At 53.0% G+C, this 19,895-nt stretch overlaps 2 protein-coding genes across 6 annotated transcripts in view; both read left to right on the forward strand.

Moving 5' to 3' along the window:
• ERGIC1 (endoplasmic reticulum-golgi intermediate compartment 1) overlaps positions 1-4,798 on the forward strand; it is a 109,057-nt gene extending 104,259 nt beyond the window's left edge. For all 5 annotated transcript variants that reach the window (XM_051843621.3, XM_008255393.5, XM_089336213.1 and 2 more), the window contains one exon: positions 2,956-4,798. In XM_051843621.3, the coding sequence (XP_051699581.1) occupies positions 2,956-3,063 (108 nt within the window). In that variant the 3' untranslated portion in view covers positions 3,064-4,798. The remainder of the gene's footprint in view (positions 1-2,955) is intronic.
• A 3,282-nt stretch (positions 4,799-8,080) lies between these two features.
• Positions 8,081-19,274, forward strand: RPL26L1 (ribosomal protein L26 like 1). Its single transcript, XM_002710380.5, has 4 exons — positions 8,081-9,392; positions 9,707-9,883; positions 18,132-18,272; positions 18,955-19,274. The coding sequence occupies exons 1-4, from the start codon at positions 9,240-9,242 to the stop codon at positions 19,081-19,083; spliced, it is 600 nt and encodes a 199-aa protein (XP_002710426.4). The 5' UTR covers positions 8,081-9,239; the 3' UTR covers positions 19,084-19,274.
• The last annotated feature ends 621 nt before the right edge of the window (positions 19,275-19,895 follow it).

A 19,895-nucleotide genomic window follows, 5' to 3' on the forward strand; every position in this document is an offset into this window, starting at 1 on the left:
GCACTTGGGCAAATACCACCTAACTCAAACTCTACTTAATAGTAAAGTGTTGGAGCCAGCACTGTGGTATAGCAGGTAAACCCGCTGCCTGCAGTGCTGGCATCCCATATGGGCGCCAGTTCAACGCCTGGCTGCTCCTCTTCTGATCCAGCTCTCTGCTGTGGCCTGGGAAAGCAGTGGAGGATGGCCCAAGTCCCTGGGTCCCTGCACCCACGTGGGAAGATCCGGAGGAAGCTCCTGGCTCCTGGCTTTGAATCAGTGCAGCTCCAGCCATTGTTGCCAATTGGGGAGTGAACCAGCAGATGGAAGATTTCTCTCTCTCTCTCTCTCTCTCTCTCTCTCTCTCTCTCTCTGCCTCCCCTTCTTTCTCTGTGTAACTCTGACTTTCAAATAAATAAAAAGTTTTAAAAAAACAGTAAAGCGTTGAATATCTCACATGATTTGTTGATTATTGTGCTGGACATGAGACATGGGCACACTTCTACACCATTGCAAAGCAAAAAAATTGTGAGCCAAATCATTGGGGTTCTTTTTTAAAGATTTTATTTGTCTATTTGAGAGGCAGAGTTACCGACTAAGAGACAGAGAGAAAGGTCTTCCATCTGCTGGTTCATTCCCCCAAATAGCTGTAATGGCCAGAGGTGAGCCGATACGAAGCCGGGAGCCTGGAGCTTCCTCCAGGTCTCCCATGCGGGTGCCAGGCCACAAGCAGAGAGCTGGGTTGGAAGTGGAGCCACCAGGACATGAGGCCGGCACCCATATGGGATGCCAGCACCTCAGGTGAAGGCTTAGCTTACTACGCCACAGCACCGGGCCCTAAACTGAACTATTGTAACCCAGGAACAAAATGTAATTCAATTGGGTGGGCATTTTGTACCTGCAATGCCACAGAATGTCATGTTAAGACGACAGTCCCTGAAATTTTAAACCTCACTTTGGCCACTTGCTGTGGCACTGGACAAGTGTTTGAGGGTCTGTATGTCTCAGTTTTCTTTGCTGTGAGACAGTGGTGCCTATACTGGGGGTGTAGCTGGCCTGAAGCACTTGCGCCTGGCCCAGAGAAGGAGCCGTGTAAGTATTGTCTGTCATGTCGTGGTTAGTGTAGTGTGGTATGGTGCAAAGTTAGAAAGTACAGACATACTGCAGACATTATCAACCCCCCACCCCACCCCAGACTACAGTCATTCTCAGTGACTTTGACCCTCAGGGGACATTTGGCAGTGTTTGGAGACACTTTGTCTCTTGCAACAAGGGGGAGACGGTACCGCGGGTGTCTCATGGGTGGTGGCCAGGGATGCTACTAAATGCCCTTTCATGCCCAGGACAGCCCCCTGCAATGAAGAAGTGTGTTGGGGTGGGCGTGTGGCCCAGCAGTTGAGACATATCCAAGACTCCGTATCAGAGTGCCTAGGTTCGAGTCCTGGCTCTGCTCCCAATTCCAGCTTCCTGCTTATGTACAACCTACAAAGCAGCAGTATTGACTTAATGCCTGTGGGATTGGGTTCTGGCCTCCTGGCCTTGGCCTGGCTCATCCCAGCCTTTGCAGGCATTTGGGAAATAAGATGAGTGATCCTCTCTCTCTCTCTCTCTGCCTGTGTCTTGCTAATATTTTTAAATATGATTCAAATAGATAAAAATGGTAGTACCGGCCAGAGCCACGGCTCACTAGGCTAATCCTCCGCCTTGAGGCGCTGGCACATCGGGTTCTAGTCCTGGTCGGGGCTCCGGATTCTGTCCCGGTTGCCCCTCTTCCAGGCCAGCTCTCTGCTGTGGCCAGGGAGTGCAGTGGAGGATGGCCCAAGTACTTGGGCCCTGCACCCCATGGGAGACCAGGATAAGTACCTGGCTCCTGCCATCGGATCAGTGCAGTGTGCCAGCCGCAGCGCGCCAGCCGCGGCAGCCATTGGAGGGTGAACCAACGGCAAAAGGAAGACCTTTCTTCTCTCTCTCTCTCACTGTCCACTCTGCCTGTCAAAAAAAAAAAAAAGTACCATCAGGAAAGCTTTTTGGCGGCGGCAAGGCCTGCCTGCATGCGGCACGCACTTGGCTGTTGTTTTGCATTTAGTGGTGTGATGAGTTGCTTACCATCCATCTCGCCGATGGGCTAGGCTTCTGAGAATGGGAGATTGATTTCTAGCTCTTGTCCACCCAGGCCAGTGCTGCGCATTCAGCCCTTCCCCCATCTTGGTCCCAGGCAGCACTAGGCCTGGATCTGTCTGACCCAGGCTCAAGTCCCAGCACTGAATGGCCCTGGGCTGGTGGCACTGTCTTTCAGAAGCCCCTCTGAAATGGGATTGTAAATATTGTGAAAAAGAAAGAGAGTCCCCATCCACAGAGTCACTTTCCAAATACCCATGAGAGCCGGCACCAGGCCAAGCCAAAGCCAGGAGCTGGGAACCCAGTTCAGGTTTCCCCATGTGGGTGACAGGAACCGGACTGCTCGAGCCATCACCTGCTGCTTCCCAGGGTCTGCATTGGTGGGAAGCTGGAGTCGGGAGCCAGAGCCAAGAATTGAACCCAGATACTCCACCTGTGGGATGTGTGCATCTTACCTGGCAGGCTAGATGCCTGCCCCTGATACATTTAAGTACAGGATCCGGGGCCGATACATGCCTGAGCTCAGCTCGTCACTGTGCAGGTCACCTAAGCCCTGTTTTCCTCGCCTGTGAAATGGGTCAAGTCCCCTTCCTCATCCTGAGAGTTTATATGGAAATTAAAGGCCCTGGGGTTAGCGATAATTGCCTTTGTTATCACTGTCTCTGTTGTCGCAGGAGTGATTCCCTTGTGTGTCCCAGACCCTGCTGATGACCAGGTGGCAAGCATACTGGGCATAAAGGGACAGAGCGTCTGTGGGTGCAGACCCAACATCTGGTGGTCTGGGAGGGGTCTGGCCTGGCACTTCCTTCGCACTGATATCAGCCCTGGCCCCGGCCCCCTGCCCCTGCTGTCTTTCAGATCTGTGCCATCATTGGCGGGACCTTCACTGTGGCCGGCATCCTGGACTCCTGCATCTTCACAGCCTCGGAAGCCTGGAAAAAGATCCAGCTGGGCAAGATACACTGAGCCCCCTGCCGGCCGGCTGGGGACCCGGGGCCAGGGAGGCCGCCAGCTCCTCTTCCCCCACCCCAACCCTGTCTCCTCCTCCTGCCTCCTCTCTGGCCCAGGATCTGGCTGTGTCTCCAAGTCAGGGTGGGAGGCGGGGGAAGAGGTGGCTCAGAGTTTTGCAGCTACCTCTTTCCCTCCGGTTTAGTTTTAGACAAATGACACTGCCTGAAGTCGTTGCCCCTTTCCCCGGGGACCCCCGAGACCGGAGTCAGGCGCTGGAGGGAGAGGCCCCAGGAATGCTGGGAAGCCATCCTAGGACGCTGCAGTCCCTTCCCTCGGGGCGGACAGCCCAGAATCCCCGTCCCCCCACTGCCAGCCAGCCTTTGACAATCTTGCATCTGGACACACTCATCACTTGGCTTCTCCCTGGGCTCTCAGCTCCGGGAGCAGACCGCCCCGACGTACTCCCACTTGGCGCCTTCTTCGGAGGACGGTACTTCCCAGGCAAGCCCTTGAGGTTTGGCCCTGTCAATGGAACCCTCACTTTCCCCTTCCTGCCCAGGCCCAAGGCTCATCCCACCGCTGTGCTCTCCTGAAAGCAGGTGCAGCAATAGAGACACAGTCTGCTCACCAGTCATGAGGCAGGTCCCAGGCGGCCCTTCCTCTCCTCTTCCCCTCATCCCCCAACACCACCACCACTGTGCCTCTGTGGCCCCTGACCCGTGTGGCAACAGCAGCTCTTGGTGGAGGGGCTGGTTCCCACTGCCAGGTTCCCCCTGACAGCTCTGCTGGGATCTGCAGTGGCAGAGGACTAGATGGGACTAGAGAACCAGGTACTTGTCCAGACACAAAGCATCCATCTCGGCAACTCTGAAACAGCCACCCGTGGTCCCAGGCCCTTTCGTCAGGGAGCAAAGTGGACTAATCCTTCTCCCTCTGACCTCTGCCTTCCAGGCTGTGTGGGGTGCAGAGTGCGGGGTCCGCTCTGCAGCCCAGCTGAGGTTCACTTGACCTTGAGCTCCCCCACTGGCTGGCCCCACAGGGACCATGTTCCCAGCCCCTGGCGTGGCTCCAGTGTCTCCCCTCTGACTCCAGAGTTTGGCCCCTGCCCTGCTGCTCCCCCCACATCCTCAGCCTTTGTCCTCTGAGGGGGGCAGTGAGCCAGGCATGAATTCCATACAGGGAATGTTAGCCATGCTCACGCGTCCCAAGGAGAGAGCAGCCCACCTGTTTTCCATTTATATCAAGATGGTTTGCATACTTTTGTAATGAAGGGGCGTGTCCAGTGGAAGGATTTTTCAAATGATCTATAAGGATAGCTCAGGCCCCTGCCATTTGCAGTGTGGGGCCCTGAATTCCAAGTAGAGAAGCTTCCCCTTTGGATTGCCCTGTGTTGGGTGTTGTGTGTGTAAATGGCCTTGGGTTATTTCTGGTATCTCTGGCCACTTGAATGGGTTTTTGTTTCACATTCTGTTTCCCAGTTACAGAAAGGAGTCCCTCTGGGGGTGTGGGTTCACTGTAGAGGGTGGGGTGGGGCAGGAAATATGTGGCATGCATATGGGTTGAAATTCCACTTTTATGCATTTTTAAAAAAATAAAACCCTGAGGATATAAGGGATGTCAGTTTCCTATGGAAGAGGCACCTCTGACCTATTATTCTTGCAAACAAAATCTCAAGGGGGGGAAAATGTGTAGTGCTTCCCCCCCTTACTGGGTTCAGATATGAGATGATTAAAAAGTCTGATTTTCACAAGTGCTGCTGTGTGGCTGTTGCTGCCTTGTCTGGGGCTGGGGAGCCTGGGGCTGGAGTCAGTGGAAGGGATGATCCTCCAGAGGGGAGAAGTTGGAAAGGTCTGTGAGGATGGTCAGAAGCTCAAGACTCCGAGGATTCGGCCCTGTCCTCTAGAATATTCTACAGTATTCCTTGTAGTGCCACCTTCTGCCTGTGTAGCCTCAGCCTGCATCCTTAATCTCTCAGTGCCTCAGTTTCCTTGGATGTGAATGGGGAAAAGAATAAAACTACTTCAAAGTGCCATTGTGGAAATGGAATGGAAATATATATATGGATGACTGGGAAGGCCAGCACGGTGGCATACCGGGTAAAGCTCAGATGGGTGCCGGTTCCAGACCCAGCTTCTCCAGTTCTGATCCAGCTCTCTGCTGTGGCCTGAGAAAGCAGTAGAAGATGGCCCAAGTCCTTGGCCCCTGCACCCACGTGGGAGACCCAAAAGGAGCTCCTGGCCCCTGGCTTCAGCTTGGCCCAGCTCCAGCCATTGCAGCCACTTGGGGAGTGAACCAGCAAATGGAAGACACTCTCTCTCTCTCTCTCTCTCTCTCTCTCTCTGCCTTTGCCTCTGCCTTTCTGTAACTCCGCCCTTCAAATAGATAAATAAATTCCTTAAAAAAAAAAAAAAAATGACTGGGAGGGAATCAGCGAGGAATTCTTTACCAGCTGTCCCCATTCTCTTCTTCTTTTTTTTTTTTTTTTTTTTTTTTTTACCAGGCAGAGTGGACAGTGAGAGAGAGAGAGAGAGAAAGGTCTTCCTTTTGCCGTTGGTTCACCCTCCAATGGCCAGCCACAGCTGGCGCACTGTGGCCGGCGCACCGTGCTGATCCGAAGGCAGGAGCCAGGTGCTATCCTGGTCTCCCATGGGGTGCAGGGCCCAAGCACTTGGGCCATCCTCCACTGCACTCCCTGGCCACAGCAGAGAGCTGGCCTGGAAGAGGGGTAACCGGGACAGAATCCGACGCCCCGACCAGGACTAGAACCCGGTGTGCCGGCGCCGCTAGGCGGAGGATTAGCCTGTTGAGCCGCAGTGCCGGCCCCCATTCTCTTCTTTAAAAAGATTATTTATTTGAAAGGCAGGGAGAGAAAGCGCGCTTCTGTCTGCTGGTTCACTCCCCAAATGGCTGCAACAGCTGGTGCTGGGCCAGGCTGAAGTCAGGAGCCAGGAGCTTAATCTGGGTCTCCCATATGGGTGCAGGGCCCAAGCACTTGGGCTGTCTTCTGCTGCTTTCCCAGGTGAATTAGCAGGAAGCTGGATAGGAAGTGGAGCAGCAGAGACTTGAACCAGTGCCCATATGGGATGCCAGTCAAGGCGGCAGCTTCTACCTGCTACTCAACCCTGGCACTTTAAAAAAAATTATTTGAAGTCAGAGTTACAGAGAGAGAGAGAGAGAGACAGAGACAGGTCTTTGATCTGCTGGTTCACTCCCTCCAGGGCCGCAAAGGCCAGACTCAAGCTGTCTCTACATCCTGTCCCACACTTGAGTTTCTGCGACAGGAGAGCAGAATATGTGCCAGTCACTCATTGTTTTCCCAAACCGGTTTGTACGAGTTTTGCTTCTACCCGCATGGTGTGATCTAGTGAATTCTTAGTTCATGAACTAGGTTCATTAGCTCCAGGAGACAGACTCAGTAATCCAGGAACATGACGTCGGCATGGTTTAGCCCAGTGAGACATATTGAGAAACGAAGATAGATGCTTTGGAGAGACTTGAAAAAGGTGACGTCAGCTCCTCACACTGCCACAGAGTTAGATGTGAACAAGACTTCTAGGAAAGACTTGGGGCAGGGGGCTGGCACTGTGGCGTAGTAGTATAGGCTTCCCATATGGGCACCAGTTCAAGTCCCAGTGGCTCCACTTTTGATCCAGCTCCCCTGCTGATGGCCTGGGAAAGCAGCAGAAGATGGCCCAAGTGCTTAGGCCCCTGCTCCTGTGTGGGAGACCTGGAAGAAGCTCCTGGCTCCTGGCTTCACGTTGGCTCAGCATCAGCCATTGTGGCCATTTGGAAATCATAGGATGGAAGACTTCTCCCTTTGTCTCTCCCTCTCTGACTCTGCCTCTCAAATAAATAAATGATCTTACAAAAAAAAACAGGCAGACTTGGGGCAGAGGAGGGTCCTTAAGGATTCTGCAGACACATTATGGGGCGTGTGCTGTGGCGTAGTGCCTGTGGCACCAGCATCCCATATGGGCTCCCATCCTTGCCCCTGCTGCTCCACTTCCTGTCCCGCTCCCAGATAATGGCCTGGGAAAGCAACAGAAGATGGCCCAAGTCCTTGGGCCCCCGCATTCAACATGAGAGACCCGAAAGAAGCTCCTGGCTCCTGGCTTCAGCCTTGCCCAGCTTCGGCCACTGTGGCCATTTGAGGAGTGAACCATCAGATGGAAGACCTACCTCTCTCTATAACTCTTTCAAATGAATAAAAATAAATCTTAAAAAAAAAAAAAAAAAAAAAGCGTGTGCAAGTGAGTTAGTAAATGAATGCGTGAACAGAGAGGGAGCCAGTGAGAGGCGGCGCTTGCAGGGAGTGCACATGCTCTGTAAGAGCTGCCCTGGGGCGGACCTTGGTCCCCTTCTGTGTGCCCTTGGTCTTGCCCGCCTCTGCCCCTGCACTGTTAAAGGTTAAGTGACTTCTTCTTTCCTCATCACAGGCCCCCCCCCCCCCCCCCCCGCAGCCCCAGTAACCTCCCTACTCCTGGATCAGGGCACGCACACTGGGTGGCATTGGGGTTGCTGTTGCCTCAACTACTGTAAGGGCAGGCAAACAGCCCAGGAGTGGCCATCCTCCAGAGGTCTCCAAGGCTGGCTGCAGAGGATCTAGGGCAAAACCTGAAGTAGGATCCAGATGGTGCTGGGATCCACACTGATGCCTTGTGATCCTGCCTACCAGTACATACTGGCGTTTAACCATTTCACCACCAGTAATAAACTGAGAGTGTGGCTGAGGGATGTGGGGCAAGACATCACCCTCTCTGAATTCCAGGGTCTCCTTCCATCAACTCATGTGCAGCGTCTGGCACAAGGCAGTCGTCCAATAGATCCAGGACCAATGAATGAATGAATGGGAGGGTTAGCGGTAATGAGCGAATAAGACCTTGCACAGAATAAGCCTTTTGGAGGCCCAGAGCCCTTCCCTGTCTCCCGGCCTTTGCGGTGCCCAGGAAGGGGACCTCCCGTGTGGTGGTCCACGCGTGCAGGCTCGCCAGGGCCGCAGATGTCTCAGCCTGTCCAGCCGCCAGGTGGCGCCCGCACCTCCCGCAGAATGGGAGGTGCAGGCCGGGAGGTGGGCGGCAGGACGCGGAGACGCGCGCGGCTCGGTCGCAGCAGGTGCGGCCAGGCGGAGAGGGGCGGAGCGGCGGCAGCAAGTCCAGCGGAGCACTCCGAAGCGGAGCACCCGGCACCCGAGTTGGTCCTTTTGGTAGAAAAAGGCTGATTGGTTGATTGATTTGACACAGGGAGAGGGCGAGGCGTGGGGCAGAGAAGATCTTCCCTCCACTGGGTCACTCCCCAGATGGCCACAACAGCCAGGGCTGGGCCGGGCAGGGGCTCTGTGCGGGTCTCCCCCGTGGGCGCAGGGATCCGACGACTTGGGGCCGTCCTCCGCTGCCTTCCCAGGCCATCAGCAGGGAGCAAGCAGCACGGCGTCCTGGGGCGCGGGCTTCTGGCTCACCTGCTGCACCAGCACACCCGCCTCGGTGATCGTTCCCGCAGCTACTGTAGAGGTATCACGCGTGATCTCTAGCCGCGCGGCAGAGTGCACGTGTGGGTATCAGACACAGAGAACTAACAGGAATTGATGATAAAGGTAGCCCGAGGGTAGGCACCGTGGAAAGCGGGGGCCTCTGATGTTTGACTGGGGCTGAGCGCCGCGTGCCAGGCTCGGCTGTGCCCACGCGGCATGGATGAGCTCATGTAGTCCTCGTGGCACCCCTGCGCGGCGCCTCCTGGGCCCGCCGCCATTTACAGAGGAGAAAACGTGGAGGCGTTCTCCTGAGGTCGGCCTGGGTGGCCCCTGCCCTTCACAACAGGGAGAAACCAGCAAACACAAGGGAGTTTTTGCAAAGTCCAGTGTTTGGTGCACAGCGATCCTCGAATTCTAGTGCACCACAAAATCCTCCGTGGATGGAAGAGTGACCCAGACCCACCATTGTCTGGTTCTGCACGACTTGTGATGGGGCCCGAAAGTCTGCATTTTAAATATGTTGCCTAAGACGCCAGTCCGCAGGCTGCAGGGGCATAGGGAGAGTATGGGGCAGGTGACGAACTCCCGACGGTGTGCCTGTTAAAGGAACCCCCGTGAGCCCCCATCGCGGACCCTAGGAAAACAGGCGCTTGTCTCCAGAGGCGCCACCTCTTGGGATTCCCGGCTTGAGGCCGCGCCGGGCTCTCCCGCCCCGGGGAACGAGATGCTGCAATCCCACCCCGGGCCGCAGGGGGCGCCCGTCTGCTTGCTTCCAACGGGAAGGGTGCTTCTCGGTATCTTTCTGCGCTTGCGCGGCCAGGGAGCCCTACTTCCGGTACTGCGCGCGCAAGTCCTGAACGTGTTCGGTACCAAGGAGGTAAGTAGGAGTGTTTTGTGTGCAGCCCCTTCTCTCCGCGTGACCTTCAGCTAAGCATTCTCCCAGCCCAAGCGTCCCTCCCTCAGCCGCTCCCCGCGACCCCTTTGGTCAGGCATGCGCCCCCGACTCAAGTCTTCCTATGTATGGTCCAGACCACGCGCACACCCAACTCTGCGTCCTCCGTCCGCTTCCTCCGTGCCGGTGTCTGCCCCTAGAGCACTTGGGCGGGGACGAGGAGGGGCGTCTCGGATGGGGAAGAGGCCGCCGAAGCCCACCGCGCGCGCCCTCGCTCCCCTTGTCGCCGCCCTCCGCAGACCGTCACCATGAAGTTCAATCCCTTCGTGACCTCGGACCGCAGCAAGAACCGCAAACGCCACTTCAACGCGCCGTCGCACGTGCGCAGGAAGATCATGTCGTCCCCGCTGTCCAAGGAGCTGCGGCAGAAGTACAACGTCCGCTCCATGCCCATCCGCAAGGACGACGAGGTCCAGGTGCGTGTTCCCCGGCTGCGGGGCGCCTGGGCACGAGAGCGTGGTGCGTGCCCGCCGGGGGAGGGGGCTGCAGCCTGTCCCGCCCTGGGCGAGCTGTGTGACGCTGCAGGTGGCGCTAGGGCAAAGGCGGGGCCCACAGCCACCGGGCCGTGCCTGCCCCTCGATAATCAGAACAAGATGGGGTGCTGTCGGCCCTTTGATTGGGCCGCAGGGCTGCTGGTTTGCCAGGGGTGCTCAGGGTGGCTGGTCGAGCTAGGCTTTGCAGGCCCAAGTGCTGCTGTGAGTTCACCGGAAGTGATGGACAGGCATTTGGGGGGAGCGTCGGATGGTGCTGGATTTAGCAGGGGACACAGAGGAGCACGGCAGAGGTGCAAACATTTGGGAAGTTTGGGAAAGTAAAAGCCCTCTGTTGCCTGTGACTGGCACGGACCCTGAGTGGGAGCAGAAGTGACAGAGGAGAGTGAACTGGCCTCTACGGGCTATTTTTGCCTGCTGACCTGATGTTGTTCTGGAAGCTAGCGGTGAACAAGGTTGTCGAGGCTCGTGTTGTGGGATCGCGTTTTAGAGCAGGTGTCTTGACCTCAGCACGGTTGGCCTCTGGGCCCAGATCATTGGTGTGGGAGAGCTGCCCTGGGGAGCATCGCTGGCCAGTCCCCACTTGCAGTCCCCCTCTTCACAACTGTGACAAACTGTGACTCCAGATATTGTCAGACGTCCCCCGGGGGTACGGTGAACTCCCCCCTGAGGTTAGTGGGGCTTGGGGTATGTCAGGCAGTGGACTCTGAGGGCTGAGGGATGTGTTCGAGGAAGAGACTGGAGCACACTAGAATACGGCATGGAGGAAGGGAAAGCAGGGGTGGCTGGAGTATGAGCAGTAGTTGGTGCTCCTGTCTCTCCTTCCCAGCAGACACGTTCTAGAAGGGGGGACCTGCGGCTGACTGCTGGGGCTAGGCAGACAAGCTCAGTAAGGGAAGTGGGCCGCTGCTGAGAATGTGGGGAGTTCTTGCCTCACTTGCGGAGACAGGCTTGTGCCTCCAGCCCTCTGCCAGAGAGAAATCCGGGCTGTTGTCAGATTCTTTTGTTTTGCAAGGGCACAGGAAAAATGAGATTCTCTTCCCCGGCCCCACTTTGTGTTGCCCGTGAAGAGCCAGGGAAGAACTGTCTGTACTTCACCTCCTGCTCCTTTGGACACTCTCCTGGTTCGTGCACACGATGTGATAGAAATGGCTCTGGCTGAGATGGCCAGGGGCCACTCTGCCTGGCTCCGTGGGCAGTGTTTGGCATGGTTGGCACTCCCTTACTTGAAGTCATCTCTCTGTTTCTCTGACACTTGGGGCCTGCAGTTTGCCACCAGCTTTTGGCTGGCATTTCTCATCTCTGATCCCTGCATCCTGGAGTTGCTCCCAGCCTGGGCCTGGTCTAGCATCTCTTCTTACTCTGAATTTTCTGCCTATCTATAAACAGTGATATGTAGTATCTCTTCTCAAAATTTTTAGTGTCTGCTCTACACTAACAGCTCCCTGTTTTGGATCCCAGCCTGTCATGTCTGCACACAGATGCACAGATCTCCCTGCCTGCTGCTGTAGGTATCCCATAGACGTCTCAAGCTTGTCCTCCCGGAGTATTCCTGATCCCCACTGCTGCCGCCCCCAAAGTCTGCTGCTCCTCCCATCTTCCGCATCTCAGCAAGTGACATGTCTCCCCAAGTGTGAACACCACTCACCTTTAAGCTGTCCTCAACAATTTTCCTGAACCTGCTCTTGTAATCTGCCATCAAGTCTTGTGGATCCTACTTTCAACTAAGTCTTGAATCTGACATCTGTTTCCAGGACATTTCAAGGCACTGTAGCTGCCATTTTGCCCTAGCCCATTCTCACAAGTACTGTTATTTGCTGATCAGATCAATGGTATCTGATGAACTTACTATGAAACTTGGAATCACTGACCACGGGGCCTTGTGGGATCAGTCCTGGTCTCCAGCCACATCTCTGTGGGGAGCAGCCCAGACTGGACTGAGTTACTGGAATTAAGACTTATTCTATGCATCTGCTCTCCCACAATATGGCGCTGGGAGAGAAGTAAACAGCTTCCACACAGCTGCCTCCAGTTCAACCAATAAACTGTAGGACTTGCTACTGATTGGAGGAGAGCAGCGTACTCGGTGTGTGGGCAGCCGAGTTGGGATTGGCGGAGGAGGACTATAAAGGAGGAGAGAGACGGCATGCACCAGGAACATCTATGAGGAACATCTATGGGAACCCGTGCAGCCCCCGAGAAAGCCGGCCGGCGGTGTGCCGCTCCCCTGCGGAAGTGGGGAATGTGGCCAGGGGGAACTGCCCTTCCACGGAGGTGGAAGGGATAGTAGCCAACCCGGGAAGAACCAGCAGAAAACCCGGGGAGGGCCGAGCAGACGAAAGAACAGCGCAGGGTCCTGTGTCGTTCCTCTACGAAGAGGGGGAGCGACATAATGGTGCCGTGACTCGGATAGGAAACCTAACTCGGATATGAAGCCTAGGCAAGGTTTAGTGTCGTTCCTCCACGAAGACGGGGAGCGACATAATGGTGCCGTGACTCGGATAGGAAACCTAGGACAGATAGGAAACTTAGGAGGGAAGAAACGGGAAGAATTGGGAAAATATCGGAGAGAGAGACTAGCAAACAGCCTAGGGAAAATACCGGAGAGAGAGACTAGCAAACAGCCTAGGGAAAAGCCGGACGAAAAGGGTGCCGGAAGAAGCTATTGAAAGCCTAGGCATAGATTCAGATACGGACTACAGGGGGAAGCTGGGAGAAATCTCTAAGGTCTAAGGTCGAAAGTGAAAGCTAGAACAAACAGACTCGGACGCGGACTGTGGGGAGAGGCCAGGAGAAATGAGGGAGGAATATTGTTGGAAGAAAACTTAGGGAAACATACCGGGTAGAGAAAAGTGTTAGGGAAATTGAAGCCGCGGGGGGCAGGCCGAGGCGGACACGAAAGCCACTTTGGGATTCTCAAGTTAGCCCGGGAATAGGGGGCGAAAAGTTGAAACCAGAAGCTGAAACGTAAGCCAGATTGAGATCCGTCTGATTAGCCCGGGGAGCAAAGGACGGGAAGCCAAATCGTGGGGCGGAGACGTAAGCTGGGTTGAATTCGCCAGGCTAGCCCGGGGAACTTAGATTGAATGCTAGTGGCGGACACATAAGCTACGCTGTGACTCGCGGAGGCTGCCGTGCGCAGAGAGAGCGTGCGGGGCACAAGTAGATAGGGAACGGGGCTGGCGTAGGCCGTGGTGCAGACGCGAAGGGCGTGGAAAGCGGAGCCGCGCAGATGAGAGAGGCGCTGGCTGAAGCGGCGCAGAGCCGGGAAGCTGCAGGGATAAGAGAAATAGAAGTTTAGAAGCAAAGTGAGAGAAATAGGAATGCTGAAGATAGAAGTAAAATGGGAGAAATAGGAATGCCCGGAGATAGAGAAATAGAAAGGCCTCCCTACAACACTGCAATGTGAGAGCTTGGATTCGGTCTGCCTGATTAAGTGAGGCGATGAGCACGATGAGCACCTGCGGCAGCTAGCAGCTTATGCGCCGCAGGTCACCGAAGACAGGCACGAATTAACATCAGTAAGGCCTCCCCACAAAAAGGCAATGAGAAGGCTTGGATTCGGTTTGCCTGATAGGGCTTGTAAGCCCCTGCAGGCTCGACCAGAGCATGCGCTGCAGGGCACCGAACACAGGCACGCATCAGCGCCTAAAAACCTCCTCACAACAGGGCGAAGAGAGGACCCGGATTCGGTTTGCCTGATTGATAGGACTTGTAAAAACCTGTGGCAACTCTAGCAAGTAGAGCAGAGTGTGTGCCGCGGGACACCGAAGACAGGCGCGTATCAACGCCAAAAAATAAAAAGAAAGGGGGATCTGTGGGGAGCAGCCCGGACTGGACTGAGTTACTGGAATTAAGACTTATTCTATGCATCTGCTCTCCCACAATATGGCGCTGGGAGAGAAGTAAACAGCTTCCACACAGCTGCCTCCAGTTCAACCAATAAACTGTAGGACTTGCTACTGATTGGAGGAGAGCAGCGTACTCGGCGTGTGGGCAGCCGAGTTGGGATTGGCGGAGGAGGACTATAAAGGAGGAGAGAGACGGCATGCACCAGGAACATCTATGAGGAACATCTATGGGAACCCGTGCAGCCCCCGAGAAAGCCGGCCGGCGGTGTGCCGCTCCCCTGCGGAAGTGGGGAATGTGGCCAGGGGGAACTGCCCTTCCACGGAGGTGGAAGGGATAGTAGCCAACCCGGGAAGAACCAGCAGAAAACCCGGGGAGGGCCGAGCAGACGAAAGAACAGCGCAGGGTCCTGTGTCGTTCCTCTACGAAGAGGGGGAGCGACACATCTCCTCCTGACACTCCCCCACGTGCCCTGCACTCCAGCCACACCAGCCTCTTCAGGTCTTGAGGTTCGCCTGGATCTTTTCTCCTCCTGAGTCTCCCCCAGAAGGTTCCCCTCTGACTAGAGTGCTCTTCTCCCCTTAATCCCAGGCTAGCTCCTCATTTTTCAGGTCTTACCTTAAATGCTGGCTCCTCAGAGAAGCTGTTCCAAACTGTTTAATCCAAATTACAACATTGCATCTTGTAACCTTCACAGCAATGAATGCAAAATGCACTGGTCAGTTTGGGCAAGTGTTAACATCAGCTAGCTAGCTAGTGCCTAATTATGACAGAGACCATTTTATCATCCCAATAAGTTCCCAGTGTGTTGCAGTCGGTGACGACATCTTTGTAATTGACTTGTTTTTTTTTTTTTTAAATTTATTTGTTTATTTGAAAGTCAGAGTTACACAGAGAGAAGGAGAGGCAGAGAGAGGTCTTCCATCCATTACCTCACTCCCCAATTGGCCACGATGGCCAGAGCTGCGCCGATCCAAAGCCAAGAGATTCCTCCAGGTCTTCCAAGTGGGTGCAGGGGCCCAAGGACTTGGGACCATTTTCCACTGCTTTCCCAGGCCACAGCATAGAGCTGGATCGGAAGTGGAGCAGCTGGGACTCGAACTCAATTCACAGGCACTGCAGGCAGCGGCTTTACCCACTATCCCACACGCTGGCCCCGTAATTGACTTGTTAACTGCTTGCTGCCCATCAGACTAAGCTCCATGGGGCCCCAGAGCTTGTCATCTTTGTTCCTTGGTCTCAGTACAGAGCCCAGTACATAGTGGGCGCCCAGCTGATACTTGGTGAATAAATGGGACAGTCACTGGATGGAATGCCTGTGAGGTATGAATCGTGTGTCTTTTTTAGATAGGGAGACTGAAAGTCAAGTTACATAATACAGAAGATGGGCGACTCAGCCAGGATTCCGGGTCTCACCGACTCCAAAGGTCACACTTCTCCTCCAAGGATAGAAAGTAGCCCCCGCTGGGTTTGTGAAAGCGGCCTCTTTTCTCTCGGGGTCTTACCTCTTTCTCTGAGTGGCTGATGAGTCTGCTGTTTTACAGAGGAAGCAGAGGCTGCCAGCAGGAGCCTTCTGAACCGGCTCCACTTCCACCAGCTCACCTGCAGGGCCACTCCTCTGCTCTCTGGTCTCTGGTGTTACAGTGAAAGATAGCTCCATTTCTGTCTACAACCTGGCCCACACCTGCAGCTGTGTGCTGGGGCCCTCCAGGCTCTTCCTCCTGTCTGTTACCCCTTTCTCCACAGCTTGTTTTACCCTCTGCACTTAGACACAGTCATGTTTTCTCTTCTCTAAAAATAAAAAACCTCCCTGGAACTGTGTGTCCCCTCAGACGCGTCCTCGGAGCCACACTCCTTGGGGCTGGCTTCCTCATCTCCTCCTGGAAATGCCTGCCTCCCCACACTCCACTGAAAGCGCTCCCACCACGACCACCTTGCTGTCAGAGCTGTTAAGTGCTTCTGTCCCTGACGAGTCCCCAGCATCTGTTTTCTCTTGGCTACAGGAACACACCACACCGCATGGTTTCCTGTTCTGTTTGGTCGTGTCCGTGTCTCAGGCTCTTCCAAAAACGTTGGCTTTTCTCATAGTTGTACCTTCTGCCCTCTCCAAAAAAACTCCCAGCTCCCTGAGCAGAGAGGCTTCAACTTGCAGTTCTGTGGATACTCCCACATCTCTGTTGCTGGCTCAGTTTGCCTTCCAGCTGTGTGTGGAATTCATGAGAATGTTCCCTGATGCTTCAAATTCAGAATGTGCTGAACTACTTTCTCCTAAAATCTGTTTCTTCTACGTGGCATGCCTCTGGGAAAAGCGTTTTCACCCAGCCAGACTCAGAGGCAGTGTTACAGAGAGGCAGAGAAAGAGGTCATCCATCCTCCGGTTCACCCCCAAAATGGCCGCAACTCCCAGGGCTGGGACAGGCTGAAGCTGGAGCTTCATCTGGGCCTCTGACATGGGTGCAAGGGCCCAAGCACTTGGGCCATTCTCCACTGCTTCCCAGGCGCGTTAGCAGTGAGCTGAATTGGAAGTGGAGCTGCTGGGACTCAAACCAGCAGCCACATGCTGGCACTGCGGTCTTGATGGTAGCTAACTGGGGGTTTTCACTAGACGAATCTCCAGTGTGTCCTGAGAATCTCAGGTCATGGAGATGCTGGTGGATTTTCAGTGAGGCTGGCTGTGCTTTTTTCAAGAAAATCATCTTGGAAAGTAAGCTGAGCAATTTTGGTGCCATTACAGTCTCTAGGTCTTTGTATTTGATATTTCCCCTATGCTCACAAGTCAGTGTCATTTGGATTTTTAATTTTTTTCCTGACTCTGAAATATTTGTATTGTAGAAATCTTGACATGTGGAAGAATGTAAGTTCTAACAATAGTCATCTGTAATCCTTCCTGCCTAATGGTAGGCGTTATTACATCCTATTGTGTTTTATGCCATGCACACTTGGTTTCCACAGCTACAGATTCTGTGTGACAGATTTAATCAACCAGGGATCAGAAGCATTCAGTGGGGGATTGTGTCCATACTGAATATGTACAGGCTTTTTTTCTCCTTGTCATTGCTCCCTAAATAGTACAGTATAATGACTTTTTACATGGCGTTTATGATGGATAAGGAGTTTTAAGTCATCTAAGGATGGTTTAAAGTACAGGAGAAGGATAGGGTGTTTGGTGCAGCAGTGTGACACTGCGTGGGACACTCGCATCCCATATCCGAGTGCCTGGTTCATGTCCCAGCTCCTCTTTCAGCTTCAGCTTCCTGCTGATGTGTGCCCTGGGAGGCAGCAGATGGCCCAAGTACTTGGCTCCTGCTGGCCATGTGGGAGACCCGGATGGAGTTCCAGGCTCCTGACTTCTGCCTGTCCCAGGCCTGGCTGTTGCAAGCATTTGGGCATGGAAGATACCTATGCTTCTTTCTCTCTGCCTCATGAATAAAATGAAAAAGTAAATAAAAATTTATATGAATGAGGATGTGCATAGGTTATATGCAAATACTACACCATGTTATTTAAGAGACGTGTATTCCTGAATTTTGGTACCTGAGGGGATTCTGGGACCAGTCCCCTGCAGATATGAAGTAGCTCTGTGTATGGATCAAATGGGACATACACACATCAGAGTATTCTCTATAGCTCTGTCTTCTCTTTTTCTCTTAAGCTATGTCTTGGACATAGGTCATAAAATATTTTTTGAAAACGTGGTTGCATGACAATCTCAGTATAATTTTTTGGGCCAGTTTTCTCCATTCAGATCTTGAGAATAATTATATATAATTATTACTCTTGTAACTAGTTCTATGGTGCTGTCCTAGTAAAAGGAATTTTTTTTTAAGATTTAATTTATTTGAAGGGCAACAGAGGCAGAGGCGTCCATCTGTTGGTTCACTCCTCAAATGGCCACGATGGTTGGGGCTGAAGCCAGGAGCCAAGAACTACATCCAGGTCTCCCATGTGGGTGCAGAGGTCCAAGCACTTGGGCTGTCTTCTGCTGCTTTCCCAGGTGCATTAGCAGGGAGCTGGATCAGAAGTGGAACAGCCGGGACTCGAACTGGCCCTATCTTACGAGATTTGGTAGGAGGCAGCTTAACTCCCTGTGCTGCAACACAGACCTAAGAATTTTTTCTTCAAATAGAAGAAGAAAAAACACTCAGGTGAAGAATTTCCATCCAACCTACCATAATACAAAGCAGATTTATACCACAAAAAAAAGCTGCTTTTGACCAGGATTCATCTGTTTTATATTCTAGCCTGTGTGTTTATAATTAAGTTCCTCATTAAGAGGTTCATGCACTGGAAATGGGAGGTGAAACACTTTTGCACTTTGTCTTAGGTGGTCCGAGGACACTACAAAGGTCAGCAGATCGGCAAGGTAGTGCAGGTGTACAGAAAGAAATACGTCATCTACATCGAGCGGGTGCAGCGTGAGAAGGCGAACGGCACAACCGTCCACGTGGGCATTCACCCGAGCAAGGTACGGGCCCTGACCGAGTGTGGGAGCAGGCAGTGTAGTGTTGCTGCCAGTCGGTGATGTTGGTACCAGGCGGCCAAGGTAAGGACTTGACACGGAGACCAGGTGAGTGTGGTTGATTAAGTGGCTTAGAAATATCCATGATCCGGATTCTCTTGTCTATCTTGCTACTCATCCTCTGCCATGACTCCATCTTCAAGTTGGTGGAACAAGGGCTCCAGGCATTGAAAGCCTCACTTCCTAGTAGTTGATGTCCAGAGTGGGGAGGGAGAACATCGTTCCTGTGGCCCTCACAGCCCCCTCCCTGGTGGAATATGCTATTCTGCCTTTCCATTCCTATTTTATATTGTATGGTAGGGGCTTTCTTTCAGAGTTTCAAGTCCTTAATGCAGAATGATTGGTTTCTTACCTCCGTATTGCCTGGTAGCTATGGTAATGGGTATGTGCTTTTACACAATGCATCTTGCCAGCCAGGGGCTAATGAATGAATTTTCCCAACCTAAGTGACATTTCACATCACTGAGCATCTGAATGGTCTCCTGTGGTCCTCAGAATGAGGGGGTGGGAGGCTGGGGAGCAGAAGGACTTGAAACTGCTGTTGTCAGGGGGAGCGGTACTGCAGAGGTTGGTTGTGGTGCAGGGTCCTCTTCACTTTAAGAGCTGTTTGTGTCCTCGCTCCTAACAGGTGGTTATCACCAGGCTCAAACTGGACAAAGACCGGAAAAAAATTCTTGAACGCAAAGCCAAGTCTCGACAGGTTGGAAAAGAGAAAGGCAAATACAAGGAAGAACTCATTGAGAAAATGCAGGAGTGAACAAAACCTTTTGTACAGCTACAGCTGAACTGTAGATTTCTAGCCTGGTGTGTGTCTCTTTGGGACTTCAGATGTCTCTGGAATGTGGTGTTTCCCTGCCGTTTTGTTAATGATCTGGGACTTTGAATCTACTTTTTCAATTTTGGTTAATAATTTTGTGAATAAAATTGGAAATGTTTCTTAATTCCAAATGGTATTTGCATTGCTTGTAAAATCCATTTTATCAATTTCCCTGTTTTGCCCTATCACATGTTTAATCTATAGAGCATTAAAGTTTCTTTTAACTGGCAACATTTCAAATGTGGGAGATGCCACAGAGAATCACCTCTTTCTCTGGCTATACAGCATCAAGTGCATGGAGCGAGGGTTTTCTCCTGCCTTGCTTGTGGACTTCACTCGCCTGGCTCCTGTTGATGTCCTGAGTTTTCAACCTCAGGTTTAATTTCTACTCCTCAAGGTTTAGTCTCAGTCACATCCAAATCCTCCCTTGCCCCTGTGAAAAATGTATGAATTCAAATGTAACACAGAACCTTCTAGTGCACTGCAGTAACGGCTTCTCTGGTGTGTTATTTCCCATTTTGACTGATTAAGAAAATGCGGTGGTGAGTTTTCACAAAAGAAATCAGTGGAATCCGAAGACTCAAGAAGCATATTCTCTGTCTGGTTTTGAGTTAAGCGCATGCAGAATGATTGTGTTCTGGCCCTGGAGGCACAGATGTGTACTCAAATACTTGGGAGGTCTTTTTTTTTTTTTTTTTTTTTTTTAAGATTTATTTATTTATTTGAAAGAGTTACACAGAGAGAGGTCTTCC

This window comes from Oryctolagus cuniculus, chromosome 6, assembly GCF_051225735.1.
Source record: "Oryctolagus cuniculus isolate XC-2025 breed Fujian yellow rabbit chromosome 6, ASM5122573v1, whole genome shotgun sequence".
Classification (NCBI taxonomy): Eukaryota; Metazoa; Chordata; class Mammalia; order Lagomorpha; family Leporidae; genus Oryctolagus; species Oryctolagus cuniculus.